Below are 14116 nucleotides of genomic sequence, written 5' to 3'. Positions count from 1 at the left end.
GGCAATGCCTGCTGGGAACTGTACTGCCTTGAACATGGAATTCAGCCTGATGGTCAGATGCCAAGTGATAAAACCATTGGTGGCGGGGACGACTCCTTCAACACGTTCTTCAGTGAGACTGGGGCTGGCAAGCATGTGCCCAGAGCAGTGTTTGTGGACCTGGAGCCCACTGTGGTCGGTAGGTGCCTGGGCACTGGATGGCAGCTTTCCTGAGAGGGTGGGAGAGCAGTGGTAAAGCCCCGCGTGGGTTCCTTTGAATCCTCTTGCCGAAAGGATGGGATGGATAGGCATATGCCCGTGGCATTGGTAGGAGAGAAACTGAAAGGTTCGTGATGAAAGTGTCTGTGAGACTTGGCTCCTAATCTAGGAAAACCTGACCTACAGGGAAAGGCTGCTTTGCCAGCAGTAAGATGGGCTGTGGAGAGATTCCCTTGTGGCTGCCTCAGCCCTGCTCAGATGGCCCTGCCTGCAGGGTACAGTAGGCTTGGTTCCCTCCTGAATGCTCTGCACTCTTTTATGCTGGTGCACCAGAGTCTTGACCTGCATCTTAGGCATAGAAGGTAAGTACAGAACAGTCATTTGCTTCCTTCAGAATAGCAGCCTGAGGTAGTTTCCAAAGAGAGCTGCCAAGAGGCAGCACCTTTCAGTGGTCCCCCAGGAAATGACCGCATCACCTGAAAGCCTGTGAGACCCAGGTCATCCAGGGTGCCCTGATGCGACTGCCCTGCAGAAGTCACACTGATCTGGTGACTTCCCAGGTTGTAAGAGTTTTTAACTTACAGCCTTTGATGTAGCTACACGTAGGAAAGAATTATGTACCTGCGTAGGAGTGTGAGAGCTTATTTTCTTTCACTAGGAACTGGTTGTGCTGACATTTATACCACAAGCTGAGTGTAACTTCGTAAAGTCATAAATTGCATATGCAGTTTGGTTATCACACAGAGACATTGTCTACCAGATGCTGCCACTGTTGACCTATGACTTGTAGGTCATGTACTTTGAACAGCATGTACTCTGTAGAAGTGAACAGTCCTGGAATGTGTCCATCTTGGTGAGTACAGGCCTTAAAGATTCATAGCACACACTGTCTCTTTTGTAGATGAAGTGCGCACAGGGACCTACAGGCAGCTCTTCCATCCTGAGCAGCTGATCACTGGGAAAGAAGATGCAGCCAATAATTATGCCAGAGGCCATTACACCATCGGCAAGGAGATTGTTGACCTAGTTCTGGACCGGATCCGCAAACTGGTAAGAAGAGAAGGTTTCATGTGGCCATTGTCTTGCATGGGAGGGTAGTTCTTGGAAGGTGAAAGGGAGGTCATTTTATCAAAATTTAGATCAGCATGTTGGCCAGGCGCGGTGGCTCACACGTGTAATCCCAGCACTTTGGGAGGCTGAAGTGGGTGGATCACCTGAGGTCGGGAGTTTGAGACCAGCCTGGCCTACATGGTGAAACTCTATGTCTACTAAAAATACAAAACTTAGCTGGATGTGGTGGTGCACACCCATACTCCCAGCTACTTGAGAGGCTGAGGCAGGAGAATTGCTTGAACCTGGGAGGCAGAGGTTGCAGTGAGCTGAGATTGCACCACTGCACTCTAGCCTGGGCAACAGAGCAAGATTCCATCACAAACAAGCAAACAAACAAAAACTTAGACCAGCATCTTGAGTCCTACTGAGTCTGCAATGGTGATTTGTCTGTAGATCTTTGTCTGCTTTTCTTTGCCTCAAAGTGTACTGCGTGTTTATCATGGATGATTTGAATCCTTATCAAGTCTTCAGAGGCAAAGAGAAGTGGCCCTGGCTTGTTGGAAGTTGGTGGTGTGGCTTCCACGGGCATTGACTCACGTTGTCTGGTTTCTCTCAGGCGGATCTGTGCACGGGACTGCAGGGCTTCCTCATCTTCCACAGCTTTGGGGGCGGCACTGGCTCTGGGTTTGCATCTCTGCTCATGGAGCGGCTCTCAGTGGATTACGGCAAGAAGTCCAAGCTAGAGTTTGCCATTTACCCAGCCCCCCAGGTCTCCACGGCCGTGGTGGAGCCCTACAACTCCATCCTGACCACCCACACGACCCTGGAACATTCTGACTGCGCCTTCATGGTCGACAATGAAGCCATCTATGACATATGTCGGCGCAACCTGGACATCGAGCGTCCCACGTACACCAACCTCAATCGCCTGATTGGGCAGATTGTGTCCTCCATCACGGCCTCCCTGCGATTCGATGGGGCCCTGAATGTGGACTTGACCGAATTCCAGACCAACCTAGTGCCATACCCCCGCATCCACTTCCCCCTGGCCACCTACGCCCCGGTCATCTCAGCCGAGAAGGCCTACCACGAGCAGCTGTCCGTGGCCGAGATCACCAATGCCTGCTTCGAGCCAGCCAATCAGATGGTCAAGTGTGACCCTCGCCATGGCAAGTACATGGCCTGCTGCATGTTGTACAGGGGGGACGTGGTCCCCAAAGACGTCAACGCGGCCATCGCCACCATCAAGACCAAGCGCACTATCCAGTTTGTGGATTGGTGCCCGACTGGATTTAAGGTATGACTGGGTGATGTGGAGGACTTTCTGCAAGCAGCAGACGCACAAAATAACACTGTCCCTGAAGGCCTGCATCCTTTGGGGAGAGTATCCCTGTTCCATGGGCTAGGCATGTGGGCATAAAGTAGTGAACCAGAGTTGATAATTGAATCACTGAATTTTTTTTTTTTTTTTTTTTTGAGACAGTCTTGCTCTGTCGACCAGGCTGGAATGCAGTGGTATGATCTCAGCTCACTGCAACTCTGCCTCCCGGGTTCAAGCAATTCTCCGGCCTCACCCTCCCAAGTAGCTGGGATTACAAGTACCTGCCACTACACCCAGCTAATTTTTGTATTTTCAGTAGAGACGGGGTTTCACCATGTTGGCCAGGTTGGTCTTGAACTCCTGACCTCAGGCGATCTGCCCACCTCAGCCTCCCAAAGTGCCGGGATTACAGTCGTGAGCCACTGGGCCCAGCCCAGTGATGTCTTTTGAACTCTATTTCTGAGTCATCACACTATATATCTGTGGTGAGATTTATTTATTTATTTATTAATTTTTTGAGATAGGGTCTTGCTTTGTACCCCAGGCTGAGGTACAGTAGTGTGATCCTGGCTCACTGCAACCTCTGCCCTCAGGCTCAAGCGATTCTCTCACCTCAGCCTCCCGAGTAGCTGGGACCACAGACATGCACCACTACGCCCGGGTAATTTTTTTTTTTTGAGACAGTCTCGCTTTGTCACCCAGGTTGCAGTGCAGTAGCGCGATCTTGGCTCACTGCATCCTCCACCTCCCAGGTTCAAGAAGTTCTCTGCCTCAGCCTCCCAAGTAGCTGGGATTACAGGCACCTGCTAATTTTTTTATTTTTAGTAGAGATGGGATTTTGCCATGTTAGCCAGGCTGGTCTCGAACTCCTGGCCTCAGGTGATCCACCCGCCTTAGCCTCCCAAGTGCTGGATTACAGGCATGAGCCACTGCACCCAGCTAGTATTTGTATTTTTAGTAGACATGGGGTTTCGCCATGTTGGCCAGGCTGGTCTCAAACCCCTGGCCTCACGTGATCTGCCTACCTCAGTCTCCCAAAGTTCTGGGGTCACAGGCTTGAGCCACCACACCTGGCCTGATGTTGTCATTTATAGAACAAGTGTGCTGATCCCTGCTCTAGTTGACCCTGTGCACTGCTGCCAGGACCTCAGGTCATGTTAATCCCGAGTTCTGAAACTTGGAATGCTTCCCCTTTGGTTACCACCTTGGAATGCCACCCCCTACTTAGGCAGGCACATGGACCACTTTGACCACTTCCTGATGCTGTGGTAGCAGCATTCATGACTCTTGCCTCATGATCTGCTACCTTTGCATATCCACAGTGGCTTGTTTTGTGGGTCAGAAGTGGGTATGATGTTCCTTGTGATAGCATGGGGAAGAGTTGTATACTCTGAATCTATCTGGGTGGAAAGAGTTTAGCTAGAGAATTTAATTGTAATCTACAAAGAAGACAAGCAGCATACATTTTCAGAGGGAAGACTGTCTTCACCTGGGCACGTATCACATGTCACAGGTACTAGGACACAGCCCTTTAGGTAGCTTAGGATCCCACCAGGGTGGCTACCTCCAAGGTTCCTTTCTGTGTTCTCCATCTGGAACTACCACCCTGCCTGGCGCAGAGAAGGGCTTAGTGACGTTTGTGAGGTGAACTGAGTATTCTCCTTGTCACCTACAAGGTGACATTCTCCTTGTCTTCTGTTTGAGGAAAAGTAGCTACCATTTCTAGGTTTGATATAAGCTTCACAGACTGCTTTATTTCCCTTCTCCGGCAGGTGGGCATTAACTACCAGCCCCCCACAGTGGTCCCTGGGGGAGACCTGGCCAAGGTGCAGCGGGCCGTGTGCATGCTGAGCAACACCACGGCCATCGCGGAGGCCTGGGCCCGCCTGGACCATAAGTTCGATCTCATGTATGCCAAGCGGGCCTTTGTGCACTGGTACGTGGGCGAAGGCATGGAAGAGGGAGAGTTCTCTGAGGCCCGAGAGGACCTAGCAGCTCTGGAGAAGGATTACGAAGAGGTGGGCGTGGATTCCGTGGAAGCTGAGGCTGAGGAAGGCGAAGAATACTGAGGGGAGGGTGTGGTGAGTTCTCCCCTGCCACCCCCAGGATGGCTGCTTTCAAGTTGTTTGCAATTAAAGGTTCTGTACAAAACCAAGACCTCTGTGTGTCATGCAGCTTAGTTCTGCCTTACAGGAGCTGGTGGGACCCCAGAGACTGCATGGACAGCAGTGGGGTGCCAGCCTGCCCTGCTGGCGTGGGGTTGGGTGCAGCAGGACTGTACATACTTAAGCAGCTGCCACGGAAGTAAACGGACCAGGGGAAAACAGTGTTTCTTCAAAGCCAAGCGTTCAAAGTGTAGATTTCCTAAATTCTAGGAAAGCAGAGTCAGGGTTTTCAATTGAATTTGCGAGGGTTTGGGCTTCTTTATTGATGGGTCATGCTGGCCAAAAGGAAGAGACTAGAAGTGAAGCGTTGGAGGTCTGTGGATGGGGCTCGTCCGTGAAGTCTCTAAAGCTGTGGGTCAAATGTGTAAGGTCAGGACATTTTAGAGGGGGAAAGGGTATTCCCCAAGTTCTGCACAGCATTCATGACCCGCAGAAGGTCACAACACATCCATGCTGACCCCAGTGCTCCACCGTAACCTGGAGGGCAGCATTCGCCCTCTCTGCACGCACACAGCCACCCTGTCCCTCAGCACTGTCAGCTGTCTTGGTAGAAAACCTCCCATGAGGTGGGAGATCGAGACCATCCTGGCTAACACGGTGAAACCCCATCTCTACTAAAAATACAACAAAATTAGCCGGGCGTGGTGGCGGGAGCCTGTAGTCCCAGTTACTCGGGAGGCTGAGGCAGGAGAAAGGCATGAACCCAGGAGGCGGAGCTTGCAGTGAGCTGAGATCACACCACTGCAATCCAGCCTGGGTGACAGAGACTCCGTCTCTTGAAAACAAACAAATAAAAAACCTCCCACATTTCACTTCAAGTGAAGCTTGTTGACATCTGTTTATAAAAGACCTGGCAGTCCAGATACCTTTTCTCAGAACCCAAATTAGGTTCAGGAAGTTGACCCATGGTGAAGGGATCCCGTTAGTTTGCTGTGGCACAACCAGGACTGGCACAGAAAACTCATTCTAAGTCTGTGCCTTAATATTTTTTAAAAAAAAAAAAAAGGTAGAGAACGTCTGACCTGGACCCTCTGCATCTCAGAAAGGTTTATTATCAACTGAAGGAGATAACACGTAGCCTTTGCTGGGAACAAAGATGTGACAAGTCTCTGCCCCATCCTAGGTGCTGCCCCGCATAGGGCTCTTCCCAGGCCCGCCCCCCCTTGGGTAGTCTGGTAGCGCTGGGCTGGCGTGGCATCCTCTGGCTGGATCCTTCGCGGCTGCTGCGTTCCGCCAGGGCCAATGCTCCCCCGAGGGCAGTGCTGCCTTTGTTTCTCCCTGAGGAGACACAAAGCACAATGATTAGGAATGGGCGAGCTCCGTCACTGCAGCACCTGCGGTACTCGTGCTCCTTAGGCAACATTTGTGTCTACACATTTCCATCAAGGCTGCTGCAGCTAGAGGCTCTGCATCAGCCCCATGTCCTGAGACTCAGAACCACTGAAGACAGGTCGTGCCCCAGAAGCCCTTGGTTGTGTGCAGGGGACCCTTGAGGATGTGTCCCAGGAGCAAAGCCATGCAAGGAGCACACTGCCAAGGGAACGTTTTGAAAGGACACATGCCACGGGTCCATTTAGGGAAAGATAGGTGCGGCTGGTGCACACCTGGCCTGGACAGCAACCCTAGTCTGCCCGGACGCTGCCATCAGCCGCAGCAGCAGCAGGGTGGCGCTGCCTCATCCTCAAGGTGCATCCACGTGGACTGTACGTCTGAGCTGCCCCAGATGGTGACGGGCAGGAAGTACTGCCGTCACCAAGTCCTGGAGTTGGGTTTCTGCTTTTGATTTCGGAAGCTCTTTCATTGTTTCCTACCTACCCGAGTGTTCCGCAAACAGTGGTCAACCCTCTTGCTTTCGGGTTTAGCAGCCAGATTCCATGACAGGGTTCCTGCCACAGTCTGAATGCTTGAGACTTTCCTTCTGACCACCAGAATCTTTCTCGGATGAAGACCACTGGTTCAGAGATTCTTTGATTTGTAATTTGCTTACTCTTTAAGATAGCCAAGAAAGATCTGCAACCACACTTGGGCCAGAGCTTTATTTTAGTGGGATGGATTTCCCTGGGCTCAGGGTGTTGACAGCATCAGCAAGACTGACTGAGAGGACCCTGCAAGGTACAAATGTACCCGGATGGCAGGCTCGCTGTGCGGAGTGCCTTGGCCAGGGCTCTCCCCTGCTCTGGCCTGGCAGGGTCTGCCCCATGGGCTCTAAACAGGGCATGTGTCCCCTGCCTCAGTGTTGGGTCCCCCATTTCGTCCCCCCAGCGTTTCCTTTGTCCTGACTGAGTGCCTTGACCACTCTGACCTAATCAGCTACATGCTCCCCCTGCAGGCTGAAACCCTGGCTGGGGCTTGCATCTTCCCAGACACTGACACAGGTTTAGGTTGTTACCTGGAACACTGAAAGATCTGACGTGTTGCTAAGCATGTGGAAACCGGTCCCACCCCAGCCAGATTCCTTGCACTCTCATAGAAACTCCACACCCCACCCCCTCAGTGTGGTGTGCCCAGGCACAACCTCTTTCCTGGCTGTCCCTCATGAGGGCACACTGCAGCCCCCCTCTGCATGTAAGTTCCCTAACAAATGCTTTGGACTGACCACTCTGGCATTAAGTGTTTCTTCCTTTGGAATCCCAACTGGCTCTCATGCTGGAAAGGTTTGGGGCAGTCCCTTGCAGGAACTCCCCTGCCACCACTTTCAGGGTGACTCCAGACAAGGGTTCAGCCAACAGAACACCCAGCCTCAATCCTGGTCCTTCCCTGGCCTTTTATCAAGTGTAGTCAAATAGTCTGCAATGGGAAACTGCATTCCTGGAGAAAAGATGTAACCGGGTGTTTAGGGATCCATTAGGTCATTTCTGTTTCACCATCTGTCACCTTGAACAAGCAGAGACTCCTGTGTCTGAGATGCCATGGACCCTGGCTCTTCCAGAGGTACCTCTAGCTCCCTTTCGATGCTAATACCACAAAATTCTCCCCATATCCTGCAGGGACAGGACAGCCCTCCTTATGAGTTTCTGGGGAGTTCTTCCGCAGAGAATGAGATCTTTGCTCATTCTTGCCTGGTAGGTGGTGAGGGTTATAGCAGTGTTGTGCTTGGAACAGCTTGGCACACTTGACTCTACAAAGATGGAGTTGGGGTTGCCCTGAGTCAAGGAGGAGCGCAGTCAAGAACACGTGGTAGGTGACATTTGGCCACCTCAGCCCAGCAGTGACTTGTGAAAACGGCACAAAGCAGAGAACAGCCACCACGCATCTCTTGTGGTACAAACTGCCATTATTCTAGTCTCCACTGACTGGTCAAGGGGTGAGGATTCTGTCTTCCATGAGCAGACAGGACCCGCCACCCTGCAGCAGCTCCCACACTGGGCCAGCATCCTCCTGAGGCCACAGTCCCTCCGCAGGCCAGGCCAGGCCAGGCCAGACAGAGGCAGATCTTCTGCAGCTGCGGCCTAACCTGGGTGCTTAGGCGCCCGTGTGCTCTCGAGGTTACTAATGCCTAGCTCCCCACAGCCTGCCGCGTAGCAGGCCACAGACCTGGGCCTGACTCAGAGCCAGCTTCCCTTCAGTTTGCCGCCATCTGAGTTTCCTCTCCTCCCCTCAGTAATGACCCGGTCCGTTCTGGAAACAAGGATGAGAGGGAAGCAGAAAAGAGCAAATGATGTTTGTTTGTTTTTTTTTGTTTTGAGTGGTGGCAGAGGGGGTTTTAGAGACTGAGTCTTGCTCTGTCACCTGGGCTAGAGTGCAGTGATGCAATCACAGTTCACTGCTGCCCCAAACTCATGCGAAGTAGCTGGGACTACAAGCATGGGGCCACACCTGGCTAATAATGCTTATCTTTAAATCTGACAGGGTTGACAAACCCTGTAAATGTGAAACCAACGTAACTTTAAGCCATAATTGATATTAAGAAAATCCTGGGTCTTCAGGAATTACATGCTCTCGGGGTTAGTGGGGAGCCCTGTTCAGGCCTCCTCAATTTATGAAGGATGAGAAGGCCCAGAATAGAATGGTCTGCAGTGCCGTGCAGTGGGAAAACCAGCTTGGCTTAGCCCTGCTCCCTCAGGAGGGGCCACTAAGTCAGACGGGCTAGACAGTGGGATTGAACCAACTGTGCCTGCAGGTTGGGGTGTGAGGGTGGGGTGACTGATGCCCCTAGGCCTGGTCCCTGGAGGGCCCTCCTAAGCCCAAAGATAGTCAATGACCATTGAATGTTAAAAACAGCCTGGCTCAGCAGGGGTCAGTGGCTCATGCCTGTAATTCCAGTACTTTGGGAGGCCAAGACGGGTACTTTGAGGCCAGGAGCTAGAGACCAGCTGGGACAACATAGTGAGACCTCCATCTCTACAAAAAAATCAAAAAATTAGCCAGGTGTGGTAGTGTGCACCTGTAGTCCCAGTTACTCAAGAGGAGGTGGGAGGATTGCCTGAACCCAGGAGGTTGAGGCTGCAGTGAGCTATGAGTGGCCACTGCACTCCAGCCTGGGTGACAGAGACTGTCTCAAAAATAAATAAGTAGTAAAAGAAAATGCAGAATTAGCTCAAATACTTTAATCAATCTAAAATATCCAACATATTATTTCAATATGTAATCAGTACATAAGTTATTCATAAGATGTTGCATTCACCTTTGTTCTTTTTCTTGTTTGTAGAGATGGGTGGGGTCTTGCTGTTGCTCAGGCTGGTTTCAAACTCCAAGCTTCAAGTGATGCTCCTGCCTCAGCCTCCCAAAGTGTTGGGATTACAGGTGTGAACCAATGCCCAGCCTCATTCACTTTGGGTTTTTTTGTTTATTTTTGAGACAGGGTCTCACTCTCTCACCCAGGCTGGAGTACAGTGGTGCAGTCACAGCTCACTGCAACCTCAACCTCCCAGGCTCAAGCTATCCTCCAACCTTAGCCTCCCAAGTAGCTGGAACTACAGATGTGTGCCACCATGCCCTGCTAATTTTTGTATTTTTTGTAGAGATTAGGTCTCCCCGTGTTGTCCTGGCTAGTCCTGAACTGCTGAGCTCAAGAGATCCAGCAGCCTCGGCCTCCCAAGGTGTGGTGGGCTTTTTGCATTCCCTTTTGTACCAGTCCTTTGGCATCTGCTGTGCATAACACATGCAGTGCAATGACCACACCAGCCATGTGTGGCTCGAGGTTCCTGTATCAGGCAGCACAGCTCAGGTGAGACTCACGGCTTCCACACTCCAAAGTGTCATCTTACATGCATGTTCTGGACAACTTTTAAAATGTATAGTTTCCCTAAACTTAAATAGAATGCTTGACTGCGTTTATTTTTCCCTCAGTGACTCCAGACTCTTACCAAGACAAGCATCACCCCTCTGTGCTTCTGGGGTTTTCTGTTTCCCCTTCCCTGTGGGTATGAGTGAATCTGGTGGTGGTGGTTTCCCCAGGCGGTCTGGATGGCTGGGGGACAGGCATCCAGAGGACCCAGGGTGCCTGCTGCAGCTCACAGAGGCAAGCTCGAGTGGGCCTGGCCCACAGCCTGGAGAACTCCACACCCGAGTCCTGTGGGAAATCTATGGCCTCCATGCCCCCCAGCTGGATCACTCTGACAACCCCCTTATGTCCTCCACCCCAGATTCTGCCATTACCAGGGCAGCTGGAGCTCCGTGTGGTCAGATGCTGTAACATGTGGGCCTCAGAGAGCTCTCAGCATTCCATCTGTGGCCTCTGCCTCTCACTCAGCACTCCTGGTGTGGCCCCATTCCCTTCCACCTCCTCCTCAGGTTCCACTGTATCCCCACAGGGCCTCCGTGCCCTCATGTCCTGGCTTTCTGCCACCCAGCCTATAGGACTGGACCTGGGCTATGCTTCCAGGACAGAGCCCTCGAGGAACAAAAGACCCCGAAGGGCCCAGCACTCCAGGCCACTCCTGTCCTTGGGTAAATTCTCTCGAAGCCCCCACTCGCTCACACGGCACCCCCAATCCTCCCGGCCCCTCTATGCCTGCATTTCCAGTGCCGCAACCCCCACATACATCTTGACTGTGCCCCCCACCTGCCTCCTCCCACCCCGGGCCTAACAGCACCTGGACAGCACTCTGCCTCACCCACCCCCTCCCACCGCCACAGCTCACACCTGTGGAGCTCTGTTGACTGCCCCCTTCCTGCTCCGCCCCGTGTAACCCTTGCTGCTCTCTGGGCTCTGAAGCCTCCTCCCATCTCCGTTGCTAGCGGTTTTTCTTTTTTCTTTTTTTTTTTTTTTTTGAGACAGGGTCTTGCTCTGTTGCCCAGGCTGGAGTCCAGTCACAAGCTCTCAGCTCACTGCAACATCTCCCTCAGGCTCAGGCGATCCTCCCACGTCAGCCTCCCAAGTAGCTGGGACTATAGATGGGCACCACCACCACGCCTGCCTGGCTAGTTTTTTTTTTTGAGGAGGAGGAGTCTCGCTCTGTCGCCCAGGCTGGAGTGCAGTGGTGTGATCATGGCTCACTGCAAGCTCCACCTCTCGGGTTCACGTCATTCTCCTGCCTCAGTCTCCTGAGTAGCTGGGACTACAGGTGCCCGCTACCATGCCCGGCTAATTTTTTTTTTGTATTTTTAGTAGAGACGGGGTTTCACTGTGTTAGCCAGGATGGTCTCAATCTCCTGACCTCATGATATGCCTGCCTCGGCCTCCCAAAGTGCTGGAATTACAAGTGTGAGCCACCGCGCCTGGCCCTGCCTGGCTAGTTTTTGTACTTTTTGTAGAGATGGGGTCTTGTTATGTTTCCCAGGCTGGTCCTGAACTCCTGAGCTCAAGGGATCTACCTGCCTTGACTTCCCAAAGTGCTGGGATTACAGGGGTGAGCCACTATGCTGGTCTCACTGGCAGTTTTCCTCACTGCCTCTCACTGAACTGAGTGTGACCATCTCACTTCCCTGCCACGCCCTCTGCCCTGAGAGCTGGGCCTGGCACCCAGGGCCCCTGAGTGCTGAGTGAGCAGCAACTTCCCCTGGAGTGACAGGGACTCTGTTCCCAGTTTCTCCCTCCTGCTGGCAACTTGACCCTCAATTGCTCATCTCAGCCTGCAGTCCATACACCCCTACTCCAGGCCTGTCCCTCAGTCCCCTCCACCCTCCCTTGGGCCTGAGCTCTGGGTGGCAGTGAGGTGGGCGCTGTCGGGAGGCGCATGCAGGAGGTGTGACCAAAGACCCCTGGGCTCTCACAGGCCGCTGGCTCTGGGCCCCTGATCACACCTGGTGACACTGGAAAGTGGCCCCAACTCAGGAGTGAGGCGGGCAATGGGGCTGAGTGCCGGAGTGTGGCCATGGGACCAGCACATGGCATCTGTGTGAGATGGCATCCAGGAGACTCGGGGAAGGTGGGACTCTCTGTTTCAGCCTCCAGACTTCCTGTCCGGGTAGGGGGCAACTTCTAAGAGGCCGAGGTGACAAGCACAGCAGTCGTGGCTGTGCTCTCCAGCACAGCACACCGCACCCTGGCCAGCTGTCCTCCCCTGGAGCGGGGCTCTTTACACTCACCACAGTTCGCCTCTGGAGTGTGGGGGTGTTGGTCCTGTGCCCGGATGCCAGCCCAACTGTGGGGTCTAGAGACTGCCATACCAGGTCTCTAATAAACCGAATCAGAAATTCTGCCCTGCTGCTAAGCGGCAGGGTAGCGGTGGCCTGCATGGTCCTGCCCTTGCAGCTCAAAGCTGCTTGGGCCTTCTGGGGCCAGGCAGTTTAAATGGAAACAAGGGAGAGCACCAACCCCCAGAGATAAGCCAATAAACGCAACCTGCAAAAGGAGAGAACAGGCAGCAAGAGAAGCGGAGGGAACCCGGGGGGCCTGGAGAGAGAGGCGAGTGTGCAGCAGCCAGGCTGTGGAGCAGAACGGGAGAGGCCGAAGGCTGCAGGCTGGAGAAAAAGGAGGAACTTGCTGGGGGGGGGCTACTGTTCCTGGCAGAGAGAAAGGAGGCCTCTGGAGGTCAGAGAGAGACACAAAGAGAGCAGACAGTGAGGGTCAGTGAAAAGGCCAGCACACAGGTGCCCGGGCCCTCTTGGGTCAGGGGGTGTGGGTGCCCAGGCCCTGGCACTCCCCCCATGAAGGCAGCCTGCTCCCCACGCCTTCTCAGGATGCCTGCGTGGGTATCCTGGTGCTTCCAGGCAGGGAGCCAGCTCTGGGCCTTCTTCCATTGGCCTGGGACGCTGTGCTGCATTTCAGAGAGAGCCATCAGGAGCAGAAGCAACAGGAGGGGAGGATGAGCAGGGACGGAGGCTCCACCATGACACTCTCAGCCCCAGCATCTGCTCAGCCCAGTCACCACACTGGAGAGGGAGGAGGCCCTTCAGACCCCGCAGGCCTCTGCATCCTGGGAGTTCTACGTCTGACTCCCTTCCTGCAATCATCAGAGGGAAGCTGGCCAGGGCTGGCCAAGCCCCTGCGCAGGAACTGGGCCTAGGTGGGGTGCAGGCAGGAAGACCTCTGCCTGCCCCGCTCCCTGGGCACTTCCCTGGATGCTGTATACCACAGGACAGGGATAGAGACTGTCTTTTGAAAAATATATTTAGAGACAGGATCTCACTCTGTCACCCAGACTGGTCTCAAACTCATGGCCTCAAACGATCCTCCCGCTGTGGCGTCCCAAAGTGCTGGGATTATGGGCGTGAGCCATGGCGCCCAGTCCCAAACCTTCTGGATTCCCGATTTGTAAGATGAAGGCCTGAGTGAAGAGGTGGGGAGGAGCTAACCAGAAGAGCCCTACCCAGCCTGGACCACCCTGGGGGCACGCACTCTGCGTCCACCTGACCTGGACGTGCCTCCTAAGGCTGGTAGCGAAGCCCGGGAGCAGAGCCCACGGATGGGCCCTGCAGGTGCTGGGCCGAGACCGACAGACACGCCTGGCCACTCAGGGCCACGCCGCCGCTGTGCCGCGCCTGCCCCCTCCCCGCCCGCCACCCCCGCCACTGGGGCAGGGACAGCGGGCCCAGGTCTGACCTCGGGTCTCGGGCACTGTCGACGTGGGCAGAGACACGGCCGCGGGGTCCTGGGGCTCGCTCGCTAGCCTCTGCCCGGCACACATGGACTTGAGCATCTGGAAGACGGCGAGGGGGGCCACGTTCAGCTTCAGCAGGTCCACCAGGATCCTGGCGGGGACAGACGTGGGGCCGGTGAGCCCTCTCCGCCTGGCGCGGCCACCTCCCTGAAGACCCGACAAGGACGGGAACGGGGGGCACGGGGGGCTCCTCCCGACCAGTGGGACCGGGGGACCCGGAGCGCAGAGGTCGGGGTGCCTGGCGAGGATGCGGCCCCCAGCCGCCCCGCTCACTTGAACACGTCGGGGTCAATGGCGCCGCCCGCCGCCTGCGCCAGCTCGTACAGCTCCATCTCCTCGATGCTCAGCACCTTCTTCCGCCGCAGCGCCAGCTTCTGCCGGGCCGCCTCCAACCC

At 54.3% G+C, this 14116-nt stretch overlaps 2 protein-coding genes and 1 long non-coding RNA gene across 3 annotated transcripts; 1 reads left to right on the top strand and 2 right to left on the bottom strand.

Annotated features, from left to right (window-relative positions):
• The first annotated feature begins 7 nt into the window (after nt 1-7).
• Nucleotides 8-4727, top strand: LOC113219590 (tubulin alpha-3 chain). The gene is made up of 4 exons (XM_026452827.2): nt 8-178; nt 1100-1248; nt 1868-2548; nt 4345-4727. The coding sequence occupies exons 1-4, from the start codon at nt 58-60 to the stop codon at nt 4639-4641; spliced, it is 1248 nt and encodes a 415-aa protein (XP_026308612.1). The 5' UTR covers nt 8-57; the 3' UTR covers nt 4642-4727.
• A 1028-nt stretch (nt 4728-5755) lies between these two features.
• On the bottom strand, nt 5756-14113 carry LOC113223358 (mitotic-spindle organizing protein 2B-like; the record flags this gene model as incomplete). The annotated part of the gene is given in 4 exon segments (XM_026452826.1): nt 5756-5898; nt 5900-6015; nt 13664-13812; nt 13995-14113. Coding segments are annotated over 4 exon segments (426 nt in total), but the record flags the coding sequence as incomplete, so codon positions are not given.
• On the bottom strand, nt 11425-13653 carry LOC113223359. The gene is made up of 2 exons (XR_003308716.2): nt 12208-13653; nt 11425-12078 (listed from the first exon to the last, which is right to left on the bottom strand). It is a non-coding gene; the product is annotated as an uncharacterized LOC113223359 (long non-coding RNA).
• Nucleotides 14114-14116: the final 3 nt, after the last annotated feature.

Source organism: Piliocolobus tephrosceles, unplaced genomic scaffold, assembly GCF_002776525.5.
Source record: "Piliocolobus tephrosceles isolate RC106 unplaced genomic scaffold, ASM277652v3 unscaffolded_41064, whole genome shotgun sequence".
Lineage (NCBI taxonomy): Eukaryota > Metazoa > Chordata > Mammalia > Primates > Cercopithecidae > Piliocolobus > Piliocolobus tephrosceles.
The sequence above is the reverse complement of the archived record's forward strand: the minus strand, read 5'-3'. Positions and strand labels throughout refer to the sequence as shown.

What these genes read in the sequence shown, in the direction of transcription:
- LOC113219590 (XM_026452827.2), top strand. Translation starts at nt 58, where the DNA reads ATGCCAAGTGATAAAACCATTGGTGGCGGGGACGACTCCTTCAACACG. An exon ending in TGGACCGGATCCGCAAACTG is followed by an intron (nt 1,249 to 1,867) that starts GTAAGAAGAGAA and finishes GGTTTCTCTCAG; the next exon opens with GCGGATCTGTGCACGGGACT. An exon ending in GGTGCCCGACTGGATTTAAG is followed by an intron (nt 2,549 to 4,344) that starts GTATGACTGGGT and finishes CTTCTCCGGCAG; the next exon opens with GTGGGCATTAACTACCAGCC.